The sequence below is a fragment of the Elephas maximus genome, chromosome 8 (genome assembly GCF_024166365.1).
Source record: "Elephas maximus indicus isolate mEleMax1 chromosome 8, mEleMax1 primary haplotype, whole genome shotgun sequence".
Taxonomy (NCBI): domain Eukaryota; kingdom Metazoa; phylum Chordata; class Mammalia; order Proboscidea; family Elephantidae; genus Elephas; species Elephas maximus.
The window spans coordinates 5,121,438-5,137,183 of record NC_064826.1 but is presented as its reverse complement, the minus strand read 5'-3'; the positions used below and the strand labels follow the sequence as shown (position 1 = coordinate 5,137,183).

The 15,746-nt window shown below is 42.6% G+C and overlaps 1 protein-coding gene across 14 annotated transcripts in view; it reads right to left on the bottom strand.

Moving 5' to 3' along the window:
• The window catches only part of TPK1 (thiamin pyrophosphokinase 1), a 318,478-nt gene that overhangs the window by 250,744 nt on the left and 51,988 nt on the right, over positions 1-15,746 (bottom strand). For 13 of the 14 annotated variants that reach the window (XR_007518488.1, XR_007518487.1, XR_007518491.1 and 10 more), the window contains one exon: positions 15,096-15,167. The exons of the other annotated variant lie outside the window; for it this stretch is intronic. Coding sequence is in view for 8 of the 13 variants with exons in the window: in XM_049894325.1 (XP_049750282.1) it covers positions 15,096-15,167 (72 nt within the window). In the remaining 5 variants the exon portion in view is untranslated. The remainder of the gene's footprint in view (positions 1-15,095; positions 15,168-15,746) is intronic. 14 annotated transcript variants of the gene reach the window in all.

The following is a 15,746-nucleotide window of genomic DNA, read 5'->3' as shown; positions in this document are numbered from 1 at the left end:
CCTGATGCCACGTTCTTCTTCATAGTGTCCAGCTTTGGCACAGTGGTTAAAAGCTCGGCTGCTAAGAAAAAGGTAGGTAGCTTGAATCCACCAGCCACTCCTTGGAAACCCTATGGGGCAGTTCTTCTCCATCCTATAGGGTCATTATGAGTCGCAGTCAACTCAACAGCACTGGATTTGGTCCCTAACTCCAGATTTACATATATTCCTATTTTTATTTACTTTTCAGTCTTTTATAAGTTTGGAAATATTTCCTCTTGTAGTATAAAATAAGTGTCCCATATTATTATCCAGTATTTATGCATAAGGAAAGGAAAATATTTTATATATCTTTTAAATCTGCAGTGTTGGAAAGTTAATTGAGTTAATTAATTCAAGTTTCCTTATTAAATCATTTTTGGATGATTTTAAGGTTAAAAAAGTAATTATATATTATGTATGTATCCATCGTACAGAAAAATTGGTTGACTAATTCACTTTAATGAACATCTCTCCACAACTTAAAAATCGTGGTGAATCAAGCAATCCTGTTCATGAACTAAGAGTAACAGGGCCCGAGCACACAGAACCTCTACAATTAAGCTTGTAAACCAAAGACTTGTAATGTGTAAGGGAACCATGTAACACTCTTAGGAGAAAGGGTTCTAAGCAGCTAATGCCCAGCTGTGGTACCCAAGATTCCCCATGTGTGTCTTTCAAAGCACTGTTACCGCTCTATGAAGGACAGACAACCCAGTTCTTGGACTAAGAATAAATATTTGAAATAACATTTCCCAAGGTCATTATGAGCCCAGGTTGTTCTGACATGCAAAAGTGGCAGATGATAAGTTGCTTCTATATTCTCTATGCTGTTGTTGTTGGGTACTGTCCAGTCACTTTCAACTCAAAGCAACCCTATGTCCAACAGAAGGAGATATTGCCCGGTCCTTTGCCATCCTCACAATTGTTATGCTCGAGCCCATCGTTTTAGCCACTGTGTCAGTGGTATTTTCGGTTCCTCCAACCTGAGGGGCTCATCTTCCAGCACTATATCAGACAATGTTCCACTGATATTCATGAGGTTTTCACTGGCTAATTTTTTCAGAAGTAGACCTCCAGGTCCCTTCTTCCTAGTCTGTCTTAGTCTGGAAGCTCCACTGAATACTGTCCAACTCGGGCAGTCCTGCTGGTATTTGAAATACTGGTGGCGTAGCTTGCAGCATCAAAACAACACACAAGCCACCACAGTAGGACAAACTGACAGACGCAAAGTGGGTATCCTCTGTACTACCATATTTTTCATTATACTTCTGCCTCTGTTCATAAAGTTGAATTCTTAATCCTAGTGCCATACTTATTTCAACACTGTAAACTATTCTAAGAAAAAGCTGGCTACTTTTTGGCTTCTGTGTTTCCCTGCTTTTTCAGAAGCCTCCTCCCCTCCGCACCCCACCATGGTGCCCCAAAAGCCCAATATAAGATGAGCTCTCACAATACTGTGGGCCGGAGGGGGCATGCAGCTGGCCAGAGTGCACCAGGCTGCCTCTCTCCAACACCAGCATCATAAAAAATTCTATGCCCTACAGTTTTTGTTTTTGTATTTTCTTTCTGAAATATCACCTTTGATCTCTTAGAATTTGTTATCAGAGGTGGCATTTTTCGGGCAGTGCTTTTTTCCCGTTGACTCCTGATGTATGTACATGTGCACGGATCTCAAGCTCCAACCCCAGCGTCCCTTTCTGAATCCCAATAGCAGGCACAGTCACCACCACACATGTAATGCTTGTATGTTGTTGCTGTTGGGTGTCACTGAGTCGTTTTGACTCATAGCGACCCCATGTGACAGAAGAGAACTGCCCCATAGGGTTTCCAAGGCTATAATCTTTACGCGAGCAGATCACCAGGTCTTTCTCCCATGGAGCCGCTAGGTGAGTTCGAACCACCGACCTTTCAGTTAGCAGCCAAGCACTAACAACTGCACCACTGGGGATTCTTCTGATGCTTTTGCACAAGTGGTGCTGTCTTGTGCTGGGCCTCATCTTCAGCACAGGTTAAAGATGCTCACGAGCAGTGCCTTCCCCCCAGGTATGCCTTCACCCCAGGTGTGCCTTCCCCCCAGATGTGCCTTTCTCCCATATGTGCCTCTCAGACTCCCATGAGCACCCTGCATGGCGCTAAATCAACCCTCCTGGATGGATGTATGACACACACTAGCAGGCTGAAAATCCCCCCCGGGAAAGGACTCCTTGGACTGTCTCTGTAATCCCCTAAACTGCCAGGTGCCCAGCAAAGGGCTTATTCATTTATCAATTCAGTCAGCACTTTGAACCATCTCTAATTTTCAATGCTGGACAAGACTTCAGAGTTTTATGGTGACAGGATCCTAAGAGTATTTCCTTCCCAGAAAATGTTTGTTTGCTTGTTTAAAATTGAGAAGGTAAATTCCCTCTAAAAGCTGCTTCCCTCATTAAGAATTTAATGCAAACAATGAATGCTTGTCACAGTCTTCCACACCAGTAAAGCCTACCCTAGGTAAAAACGCTGTAAACAAGACTGTGCTAAATTAAAACAAACCAAAGCCAGTCTTTGATCTGAGAATGGAAATAAGTACAAGAACAGTGAAATGCACCAGAAGAGGGTAACAGTGACACACAGGCCTAGCTTCCTAAGTTACCACTTTCTATAAAGTGATCGGCTTTTCTTTTTTTCACCTGTTCAAAAATATTTTATTTTGTGTAGCAGTACAAAGTTTCTAACCCTTCTAAGGTAAATTTGCAAAGAAAGTGTTTGCCACAGCTGTAAAAGAAAGTCAAGGTCAAAAAGTTGGACAGTAAATAAGAACATCAAACCCATTTGCAGAAAAGAGGAGGTGAGTGTTAATAAAAGGAGATGAAAAGAAATACTAAGGCTACACTCTCTGAGGCTATGCTCTAGGAGAACGGCAGAATGAGAAAGCCTTAAAAAGAGCAAAACTCAAAAGCCACCAAGGCTAATTATCTCAGAAGCAAAAGCTGGGCCTCTGTACCCGCCCCCCCCCCAAAAAAAGATGTCCTAAGGCCTAAACCAAGGAGCCATGGTGGCACAGTTAAAGCATTCGGCTGCTAACCGAACGGACAGTGGTCTGAACCCACCAGCCACTCCTTGGTAGAAAGAATGGCAGTCTGTTGCCATAAAAATTACACCCTTGGAAGCCCTGTGGGGCAGTTCTACTCTGTCCCATAGGGTTGCTAGGAGTCAGAATTGCCTTGATGGCAATGCATGGGTTTTTAAGGCCTAAACCAATGGTTCTGAAACTTCATCTACTTCCCACTGATTCTTTAAAAATACTGCACAGTCTACAAGGATAATTTTCACTGGGGTGCAATATGCAGGATACCCATGTTGCCAGGGACTCAATGTGAAGCTCTGTGAGAAAACAGGCTGTGGGAAGCTGGGAAGTTTAAAAGGAAGAGCAGAAACTAAAGAATGATTAAGCTCATGTGTCCACAAAAAAAGGGCGGGCTGAAGTAGCCAGCAGAGACCAGAGTAATTTTCCTCAAATGGAAAGTACAGGGTGTGAGTAACAATAGAAAGGTGGGCTGACAGACAGACAGAGGGAAAGTGGACAGGCAGGAGGACAGAGAGGTAAGGAGGAAATGAGGGTTTCTTTGTCACACCATGGGACAGACCACTCCATTAAGAGACAGAGCTGGTGCTCTAAAAGCTCAGCATCTACAGTGAAGAGAGCTCACAGGGGCATTGAGATGGAAGGAAGATTGAAGGTAAACTGTAGAGCACCTGAGCCTTCAGCCTGAGGAATCTGGACCAGTAGGTGACAGTGATACCTTCAAAGCTCCTGAAGAGAGACAGTGAGAACCTATGCAGGTGACTGTAAAGATGGCGACCAGAGATGGGCCGACAATTCAGGGAGCCACTACAAAAGACAGAGAGAGCATCAGGACCTGGAGGAGGTGAGGGAGGGTGCAAATATCTGGAACACTGTTAAAAGATAGACAGTAGGTGACGCCTGGCCATAAGGCTGAAAAAAAAAGGAAGGGGGGGCGTCGAAAATGGCTCATAATGTGAGCCTGAGTGAGCCACCACGAGGTAAGTCTAGAGAAGACCTGATTTTAAGAGAAGCTGGAGGAGTTTTCAAGTGTGCTGAACAAGAGACTTATTTAGGAATACCCAATGGAGAGCATATTTCAGGCCAAGAATAATGCGGCTGGCATCGTTTAGCAATCTGAAAACAAATAAAATCTAAATCCAATATTGAAAGTTAACCACTCAAACAATTCTGTTAAATGCAGTCCTCCTTGACAAACCCCTGGGCTGGCCCGTTTATAAATCAAAGCCCCTGTGGGTTAAGGGGGTTGGGGGCACACCGTCAAAACACACTGTATGCAGTCAGTATAGATAGGAAAGGGGGCTGGACCCACTGGAAAAAGCCATAGGGAGAAATAAACAGCCTCCATTTCTGACATTCACAGGTCCACTTATAACTGATGGTTCTTGCTTAAGACCTGTCTGTGCTGCGTTGATGAATTTAAATCACGTGGACGTTTCTCATACTTTATTTGCTGCTATCTGATGCTTATCTCCAGAAGCTCAAAGGAACAACTTCATTTCATTCATCCCTGTAACCTCTGTACAGGGAGGATTCCACGGGCCCTGAACAAACAACGTGTGAAAAATGCTCGCCGACACACCCCGGTCTAGAACGTGCTGTCGCTGTTCTGGCGTACTGAACCATACTTGTTCTTGTCCCTACGTAATACTGGTGACGTACAGACTTATATTCTGTAGACACATGGATAAGAATATATTTATTTTCTAATCCTTTAATTTCCTTTGGTACTATAAAATAAGGTTATTGGCTTATTTTTTTTTTTTTTTAAGAAAGGCTTGCATTGTTTCTTTGAAAAGTAAAAACACAGTCATCATCTAGTTATATCACCTAAGGTGCCAAAATGAGATGCTAATCCTTCCAAATAACAAGGGTAGTAGAGAAAAGTGGGTATGATTCATTCAAAATTTCAAGGATCAGAAAAACAACCAACTCTGAGAGTTAAAAAACAAAGCCCCTGTGTCCCTGTGTTGTGCTTAGATGAAAACAAGTTGGAAACATGCATTCGCTTATGGCGAAGGAGCGTCTCCTCTCACTTTTTGTTTTGGTGCCAACGCAGAAAAGAAAATGCCCTTCTTGGAAGGGTCAAGTGAAATAAAGACAATGGTACCACACAGTTAATCAATCACATACAATAACCACCTGGTCTGATGACACGGCCCATTCATTGATCAGATGCATCTCAAGGCCGTCTCGATGAAATTTGCGGAACTGCTAGTCGGACGGAGGCATCTATTTGATGACGGGAAGGCAGGCGCACTGCCGGTGGGGGAAGAAATGAGTAGGGCTTGGAGGGATAAGGAAAGAGAACTGGACAAGCATTTTGCAGCATGTCGCTCAATTTTCCACCGCTTTCCTGCCATTTTTGAAGAAACAAAAACTACGAGGCACACAATATCACTCCCAGTCAGCACTCTTTCAGAGAGTAAATGTTTGGTCTGATCAGAATTTAGGAGTTTGCAGTCAATCACAGAATCAATGAGGGCACTCAAACCCCTCAGAGATCAGTACAACCTAACGAATCCCTGGGTGGTACGAACTCTGAACATGCTCAGCTGCTAACCAAAAGGTTGAAGGTTCAAGTCCACCCAGAGGCACCTCAGAAGAAAGGCCTGGTGATCTGCTTGTGAAAAATCAGCCACTGCAAACCCTGTGGAGCACAGTTCCACTCTGACACACATGGGGTCGCCATGTGTCAGAAAACCTGAGGACAACCGGGTGGTGTGACGAAGGCTAAGGGTGACTTCCTGGGGAAATCTCTGGAAACAACACAATACAGGGAGGCAAGTCCCACCAGAGCCTGGCAAGAGTTACGATGGCCAAATCGCAAATCATACAGCCCCTAGACCCAATTGGTTCAACCATTTCGCATCTCCATTCCGTTAATTTGTTCTAGTACCATGTGTAGAATTCACAGATGAGCCTGAGAGTGGGTGGGAGGAGGGCAGAAACAAGGGCTGTGTAATGACACGAGAAGTACAGGGAAGGAAAAGAACGACTTCAAAATGCCACCAAGGGGAAAAAAGAGAAAGACAAAAGAAGTGGGAGGCGGAAGAACCCAGTGTGATCCCTATGGAATAAGCCTCTGGGGAAAAATTTACCTCCAGGGAGATATCAAAGACTTTCACAACATCTTGGGGAAATATCCATCTTTGTCCACTACAGGGAATTCTCAGAACAAGGTCCCCTTCATTCCTATTAATATAGGAGACTTTTCTAAACATAAGGCCTAAGAATATAGCTGCAAAAGCTCTAAAAATTAGGGCTCCAAAGAGAAAAAGAGCACAGCCAATTATAAAAAGTCCAGTGATAAACTGTCTTCTATATCCATGTTTTAAGTTCACCAAAAATTTTTTCATTCAATAGATGTAAAAGCCTTTTTATTTATCTCTGTAATTTTTCCTCATTTATTTTGATGACATATTTACTAAGGGTTTATATTAAAAATTAGAGAAGTGAGCTGGTATCATTACTTAAGCTGAAAGAACACAGAAGTTTAATTTACTGCTAACAATTCTGGCATGTATTTCAGATACTCCTTAAATATACCGAAATGACACTATCCATGAGCCACAATTAATTTTTTTTTGGATGGGAAACTGAAAATAAAGCAATTGGATGTTCTAACAGAAAAAGAAAAGAAATCATCAATACTGCTATGATAAAATAAAACTGTTCAAAAGGGGTACAAGATGCTCACTGGTAAAATGAAGTCTATTTTATATAAATTCTGAAGTTGTTAGTGGTACTGTACTGAAAGAGAAATATTCATTAACTAATACATAAGCACTTTTTCTTTGTCCAAACAAGTGTTTAACAAGCATGCAAAATCTTCATTAAAATAATTAATAACAAGGTCAATACTCGGAATATCAGGTCTCATTAGAGCAGTAAAAAAAAAAAAAAATCAATGGAAGAGAACAGACTGAATCTCTACGAAGTTTTTCTTTTTTTTCCATACTGAGTGGGAATTTGATGTTTACAATTTATGACTTCTAAAAGTATGGTTAGCAGAAAAAATTTCCTGTTTGCTCAGATAAGCAGTTAATCACGACTCCACATAACTAGAATTTTTTTATGAGTAATATAGGTATTGTATAATCTAATCTTCCTTCAACTGGGAGCCAGATATTTAAACGCTCATTGAACCCAATAAAGAATGAAATGCAAAGGTTCATACCACAACCTCAAATTTTTTTGTTTAAATTGGATGAATGAGAAAGAAAAGAAATGTGAAATCACTCCAAATGCCGTGAAAGGCCTGGAGATTCTACTTCCTACAGTAGCTAGCCGCGTACATATGGAAATGCAACGCATGTTACAGACAAGATATAAAAGCCATTTCTACAAGTAGAACCTCCAAATCATGAACTCCTGACACCCAATTAACTAAATATGTATAATAACAAATCCCCACCCTTTAATGTTAAGTATGGAAGCATAGCTTTCTCTTAAAAAAGGGGGGGGGTTGTCTTTCTAAAAGCAGAAAGCAGATGTATCTAGACGTGTCTTTATACTCTGTGAAGGTCATCTCCCAGAAAAGGTTAAGAAGTTATTACAGCAGGCATACAATTCTGTTCTCATTGGGGAAAACAAAACAAAACAAAGTATGTTTAGACTATCTGTGGCAGTGAGGGGAGGTATTTTCGCTCTGCTACGCGAGACAAGATATAAAAAGGTGCAAACGGGGGTTATTATGGAAGCCTCTACGAAAAAGCCCCCACAAAACCAGAAACACAGTGCCATTCTTAACATCAGGACAATGTTCCCACCTAACCTCCATTTCCAGCAACGAGAGAATTCCCCCTTTGTCAGCAAGCGTTTTGGAACAGAGTACTCAATAACCTACTGAATGTAAAAATGAACTCTGTTTTCACGGCAGGTCTCTGATTTAGAAATATTTGAGCTGTTTTTAAAAAGGATACATTAAACCTGGAGGAACCTCTGAATTTATCCCCTGGAAACAACTTTTAAGCCTTGAACCGAAACTAGCCCACGCATCTTTAAATTGAACAGCAAATTAGCTCATTTAGTCAAGAATGTTCGCCTTGAGCACTGCACACTTTTAAAGTATCTATATGAGATCAAAATGACAACAGTACCTCTAAAGCACAGAGGAGAACTTTCAGGGGCAGAGACAGTGAGACGGTGACACGAGGGGAAGTGCGCCATCGTCAACGGAATGCATGCGTAAGAACTGCTGAACGGGTGTGTGTTCTGTTATGCATATTTTCACCAAGAATAAAAAATAAATTAAAAGAAAACACAAAACTACATCATCAAGCAAAGGACAATCTGGTACGTCTCAGCATATGGACGTGGATAAGCCACATGGGTAACTGAAGCCATCAGATTCTGCCAGGGTAAATAGATATCTGGTTGGTTAAGCTGGCACGGCCATATTTCTCAGGCTCCCTAAATCTTCTCTGGACGAACACTCGCATCCATGGTCCCCTAAACTTCCTGTTACATCGATCTTTTTCCTCTAAGATGGCAAATCCCGCCTTTTCCCAACCAGTCAAAAAGGATGCCGTCATTAGGTATTCCTGCAGAGTTCTATGTACTGTGGAATATGAAGAAAGCGCAACAAAGTGCATTGTGATTAATTTCCAGACACCCTGGGAAAAGGGCTGAAATTACTAAATGCATCATTATAAAAAAGATATATAAAGGCATCAAGAAGACTGGCTTGGTAGTACTTGTTATGCGTTAATATGTTCAATACTCGTCTAATGAATGAACCACGCTTGGAATAATAAGTACACGTTGTCATCGTTGCTGTGCAGTTGAGTCGATTCCAGCTCATAGTGACCCTGTGACAGAGGAAACCTGCCCCATAGGTTTCCAAGGCTGGAATCTTTACAGGACAGAAGGCCAGGCCTTTCTCCCGTGGAGCTGCTGGTGGGTTTGAATCAGCGACCTGTAGGTAAGCAGCCACCAGGGCTCCTGTATATATAAAGCTGTCAATGGGGTCTGTGTGTATTTATACGTAATTAACCAAAGGTTGTTGGCGATAGAGAAAAATTCTCTGTACCCTACTTATCCCTCTACTGTCTCCTCTTCTGAACTCCCAAGAACATCTCAAACACACATCCCATTTGTAAATAAATAAAAAAACACTCTTGCGTTCTTAGGATGCATTTTTTTGAAACTGTGATCTTTAAACTAAAAACAACAATTTTATGTCAGTGACAGAATCACGATTCCAAAAAACTAGAACAATTCTGGATGAATCTGTTATTTTCTATCACCTTCTACTATTACTCTGGAATGTGTCTTACACATTGACAACTTATATATAAAAAAATAGCATGGATGAATTTAACTTCAAGGTGAGAAAATTTAAAATAAAATATTTTATAATGCTAAATTCTCTTCCATGCCTTAACTTGTGATATCTTGAGTGGCAGGGGCAGGGAGGGGAGTGATATAAGTCACCTCGCGTTTTTACTCTCTCACTATGTTGCACAGAAAAAAAGAGAGAGAGGAGAGAGTGGTCCTTTCAAACGCTGTCAGGTTTGGCGAGTCTATCTTGGCTGACCTCATGGACCCAGTTCATTCAGCGCCCTCGAACAACCTGGTGAATATTTTTCCATCAAGGATAAACCAATGAGTCTTCTCACTTCATAAAGCACACCCTGCGTTTATTCATGCTTGTATTAACACGACAGGAGTTTAAAAAGTGAGCTATTATTTTTTTTTTATTAAAGAATTGTATGTATGTTCTGAAGCCAAAACAAAACGGTATACATTCGATATTGACATAGGAACAACCTTCCTTTCTTTATAAACACACATAAGTCTTCGTCTAATATATCCTCCTATCCCGGGTGAACTAACCCAGCACACCAAGTAGCTTTGCCAAGATTTGTGATCTCTATGAACACTCAGGAGCCTTGGTGGCCCCGTAGTTAAGTTCTCGACTGCTAACTGAAAGGTCGGCAGTTCAAACTCTCCAGCTGCTCTTCGGGAAAAAGATGTGGCAATCTGCTCCCATAAATATTATTTCTAGGTTGAGTGGGCTCCAACTCATAGCGACCCTGTGAACAACAGAACAAAACACTGCCTGGTCCTGCTCCCTCCTCACAATCACTGCTATATTTGAGCCCACTGTTGCAGCCACTGTGACAATCCATCTCCTTGAAAGACTTCCTCTTTTTTGCTGACCCTAATAAAGACTACAGCCTCGGAAGCCCTACAGAGCAGTTGTGCTCTGTCTTATAAGGTCGCTAGGAGTCAGGACTGACTCGATGGCACCCAGCAACATGCACACTGTATGAACAAGTCTAGTCCAAAAGGGCCACATCCCATTAAGGAGCAGGGAGAATTCCACCTGAAGCTGGCTTTACCATACCATCACCCATATAGGTAACACCCAGGGTGAGGTTTATGAAGTCAACAAAGAAATTCAATGCATGCCCCTAGTTAATGGTTTTACAAGAAAAGCAAATTCTTCTCATCTATGTAAGTGGCAATGCGCTGATTCCCAAAATAAGCGAGGTAAGTTACTTAAATGTGTGCTTTATCTACTTCATCTACAATTTGTGCTATATCTGTCTAGACTGTCCAAAACCAATTTTTCTAAACTCTAACTCTATCCATCAAATTAGTATCTGAGGTGTCTGCACTGCTTTTCTGGACTCAATGAAGTGTCTTCTGTAAGCAAAGCGGTTACCAATACCAGTCCAGGTCACAGCAGAGACTCCACAGGAAGGCTCGCTGTCTACTCACCGAATGGGGCTACAAAGTTCTAAGGCAAGATCAAGGCCGCCTATGAGCATACCTGGCACCAGGCCAGTAAACGAGGAGGCCCCTTGAGAGCCATGCCTTCTATAGGGAAGAGACGGTTGAGCAATTCCCAACTTGCCATGAAGCCTTCTACTGAAGGCGCTCTGACTGGAGAAGGCACCCGGAAGTCAGGCCTGGGCTATCTCACTGCGATACCCCAGATCCTGTACCTTCCTTGATACTGAAGATGCTCAAAAACACTGTCTAATAAAATAATGGAAACTTTTTTTTTTCTTTGCCTTGCAGCAAACATATTTTTAAAATGTAATAATGTGAAACTTAGTATTTTCAAAAGGTCTTTTTTTTTGGACTAGCCAGTTAAATACCAAGCGGAACAGTTTATGCTAAGGACTACGGCATCAGGAAGTATCGCAGAAGACTTAGAAATTCATTCCAAATCGGAAATTCTTGAGATTTTGGCATCAGTTCCTTAAATGTCCCATGAAATTGTAATTACTAAAACCAAAAACAGAAGGTGTAAGATTATAAATTTCATAAGGCTACATATACACAACGTGCCATTATGGAAAAACCAACAGCTCAACGCTACCTGGACAAGCTTGAGATTTATTCATTATATTCTAAAATAAAAAGTTACAACTATTTCCATTCCAATGTGTTTCACTACTTTCAAACACTTACTTGATATTTTTTAGGACAAAACAAGACAGGCACAGAAATAAGCGGTATCTGGGCGGTACTGAGGACCCTGGGGCCACAGTCCTTTCCAGAACTTCTCACAGGTGCGTCCACCTGCAGCCTGCTCCTGCCCCCAAGTGCCCACTAACAGAGAGAGAACAGCAACACCAGGCTGTTCTTCATTGTGAGGGTGCATATGGAAGTCATTTAAGGAGGGTCCCTTTGGCCCTTCAGTCTACTTCTGAAGCACATGTGAACTTAATCTCTAAGAAGCAAGTGAGAGGCGTGACAATTAGAGCATTACAGTTATAAATAAACCTCCACGCCACAGCCTTTCTGCTCCTGCCCCAGGATCGGGGCTTCCAAGGGTCTACAAGACATCCAAAACTAAAACCAAAGCGGTTGTCGTCAACTCCTGGCGATCCCACGTGTGTCGCATTAGAACTGTGCCCCACAGGGTTTTCAGTGGCTGATTTTTCAGAAATAGATCATCAGGCCCTTCTCCCTCTCTTCCGAGGTGCCCCTGGGTGGGTTCGAACCTCCAACTTTTCAATTAGTAGCCAAGTTTAAGCTTAGTTTTAGATAAGGAACCCTGGTGTGCAATGGCTAAGCGCTCAGTTGCTAACCAAAAGTTGGCAGTTTGAACCCACCTGCTTCACAGGAGAAAAGACCTAGTGAACTCCTCCTGTAAAGATTACAGCCTAGGAAACCCCATGGGGCAGTCCCACTCTGTCCTTTAAGGTCACAATGAGTCGGAATCGACTCAATGGCATACGACAACAAGGGCCTATAAGACATCCAACACCAGGCAAAAAGGCAGCGGGGCAGAGGCTTGACAGCACAGTGGCAAATCAGACAAGGAGATAAGAGACATACCCAGGGGTACAGTGTTTGTGGGGGTGCACCCATATATGTCTACCAACAGCCAACAAAATACAACTAAAGCCTTTTTAAAACACCAGGGCTTTGAGACACGGATGTGGGAAGCACCTTGAAATTATGGCCAGCTTCCAAGCATTCATCCAGCAAATATTTCCTGCGTGTGTGTCCCCACCTACATGAAGTGCGAGGTGCTGAGTATGGTGTGGTGAACACGAAACACACAGTCTAGAACACTATACAGGAGAAACCAACAGATAACAAGACAAAGGTCAAGGGAGAAGGGAAGTCAGATGAACAAATGAACCCAATGGACAAATGGATGGGTGGGCGGGGTGAGGAGATGGACAATGAAAGCCCAAAAGGACAGCAAAATTTCTAAGATGGTATAAGTGGGAGAAAAGGAAACAAAAACATTAGCATGAAAGGAGGAGGAAGGAAGAAGCAGGCTCTCGGTATCAGTAGACACAAACATGTCTGTACACTCTGGCAATCTTGTTGTTCCCAGCTGTTTCTGCACATCAGGGAACAGACCTTCTCCGCCAGCCTTATTTACAGAGACCACAGCTTGCTTACGCTGCTGTGCCCAATGGACCTGAACCAAGTATGCAAATCGCTCATCAGGTCTTGGGTTCACTCAAAATGTGCTCAACGCCTAAGTTTTGTAAAGCTATAACCATAGAAAATGACACAAATAGAGTCAATTTGGTAGTTCAATAAAACTGTGAGGAGCCAAACTATGACCGAATTCTGGAGTCTAATGACTAAAGTACCCATTACTAGAAAAGATGCCTCCAACAAGATCACCCTAACATGCTCTAGAAAGCCATTCCCAGCTGAAGGGACCCGCTTTGCCTGGGCGAACTGAAATGAACAGACACATGTGATATTCTATCTACCCGTGCAGTCCTAACCAGCGAGTCCCCGGAAGCTACGTCCAGGACTAGTACTTATTCACATCAGTCAATTACCAAGGCAACACAGGAAGAGCACTGGTGTTAGAAAACCAAGGACCTCAGATTCAGCACCTGGGCCTCCCTCACCCACGAGCCCCGCCTGATGGTCAGCCTCATCCCAGATGGCCCAAGGTGGCTGTGCATCCCCTGGGGGACCTTAACCCTGGATGACAGAGAACTGAAGGAGAAAGACGTCAGTGGGGGAAAATAATTCCTGAGTGGAGGCAAACAGTCTCACGATGCAGATACACACAGGGCATCGACAGTCTAATCAGCATGGTCAGGACTGTCTGTGGCTCATACAGAAACGCCAGTGAAAGGCTGTGAACGGTGTGAAAACGGGGAGACATTTTAAGAAGCAGCCAACCTCCCAGAAACCTGACATGCAGTCGATCTACATAACCTTGCCCCAAGGAAAGTTCTTTCTGTTAGCTTTTTTAGTTTAATTAAGTTGATGCAATTCGGAGATCTCCACTATGACCTCGGAGGACCCTGGTGGCCTGGGTACCCAAGCCAAGGGCAGCTGACCTGCAAAAAGAAGCAAGCAGAGCCCTTCATAAACTAGGATCCCTGTGTTTTTACTCATCACATCATTCAGCCTGAGAAAAACATCTACTAGAGTGGGAACACCGGCCTCAAAAACAAAAACAAACAAAGAAAAAGCTAAGAAATCTGGGGACAATATCCATTGACAAGCACCAATAACCTCTGAGAGTCACAGAAAACTAGGTAGATAGGAAAAATGCACCCAACTACTTAGATTCCAGATTAAACTGAATATGTAAAGAAAGACTTACAAGCAAGAAAATCTCCTCACATTGATGTATATAGAAGGGAAAACACATTAAATACTTGCATCACTTCAATCCCCAGCCCCTTCGAGATGTCCCGAGACGGGAGTGAGTCTGTTAACACATAGGTCTACATCCTGGGACACAGAACCACTTAACTAGTTCTGCAACAGGAACAACGGCGGGAACGTGTGTCAGCACAGAAAGGACCGAGTTCTCCTGCCTCTCTGGTTTGCCCTAGAACTTACACGATGACTTAGCAGAAGCATCCCTTTTAGAAAAATAATAGTAATAATAATAATAAGGGGTCCCATGGTATCTCGAGATTTCACAAAAGAGTGGAGGCTAAAAACAATTATATTTAATATTATTTTCTAACCAAGTGGTAAAAATCCTATCAGATCAAAGAATGTAAATAAATAGCTAATAAAACCTGTGTCTTATAGGAGCCGTGCCAGAAGTATTAACTCTCTGAAATGATCCCATTTTTAGCTATATTTTTCAGCATTCCTGGAGATGCTGGGATGTTGCCATGGAGACATGTACTGGCCACATGTTTTCTTTTTCCATTTTGCCCATGTGGTCACCCTGCAGATATCTCACTAACGGATACTGTGAGGGGTGAGGCGTGTTGATGCTTTTTGCTGTCACTTGTGCCAAATATATTTACACTTGAACACACGCTTGCTGCGTAGTCAGGCTTAATAGCCACACATCTGTTCTGAAATATGGGAGAGAAGGCCAGATTATAATTCCGCCCGGGGCTCCATGCTGTGGAAATTGAATATATAAAACAGGTTAATAGAGAAGCAATAATGAATTCTTTTGATAATTCAATAACTGAATCACCTTATACGAATCCCACTTTTTTGTGTTGCACTTAGGTTCTGGGGTACTTAGCGTTAGCCAGTCCCAACGAAAGAAAGAAGGTGAAGTGTAAAATCTGCTTAAGGTTACCTTTGCTCCAAAGACGACGAAAACAGCTGTCCAAAGGCTGGTTGAGAATCAAAAGACAATACTTCAAATTCCCTAGAGAAATAAAAAAAAGTAAAATAAATGAGTGAACTGGGTCTCTGTTGCCCTAATTTGGTTCTGGAATCATAACCTCCTGGCACAGGATTTCAATCTACACAGCCAAATTTCAACCACAGCTAATTTCCTATCAGATGCCATAGATTAACTGAACCTACCTTACTGTCCATATGTAGACAATAGGCACTGTCAACATGTCATACGTCTGTATGTCACGTACATTGTCAACGTCTATCCCATTACTATATCGCAGAGGTATCGGGTAAGCTGCTCCTTGCAGGGGTAGAGCGGGGACTTGTTTCTCTGCTGTATTTTAACAGCAGCACTATGGATGTGCATTGTCACCCTATGGATACGTCCACCACCTTGATAGAGCTCCTCGGTGAACCAGCGCATCTTACATCAGCCTTTGTTATTTACCATGTGGTGTGGGGCTGAATGGAAACCCTGGTGGCGTAGTGGTTTAGTGCTACGGCTGCTAACCAAAGGGTCGGCAGTTCAAATCCACCAGGCGCTCCTTGGAAACTCTATGGGGCAGTTCTACTCTATCCTACAGGGTCACTATGAGTCGGGATC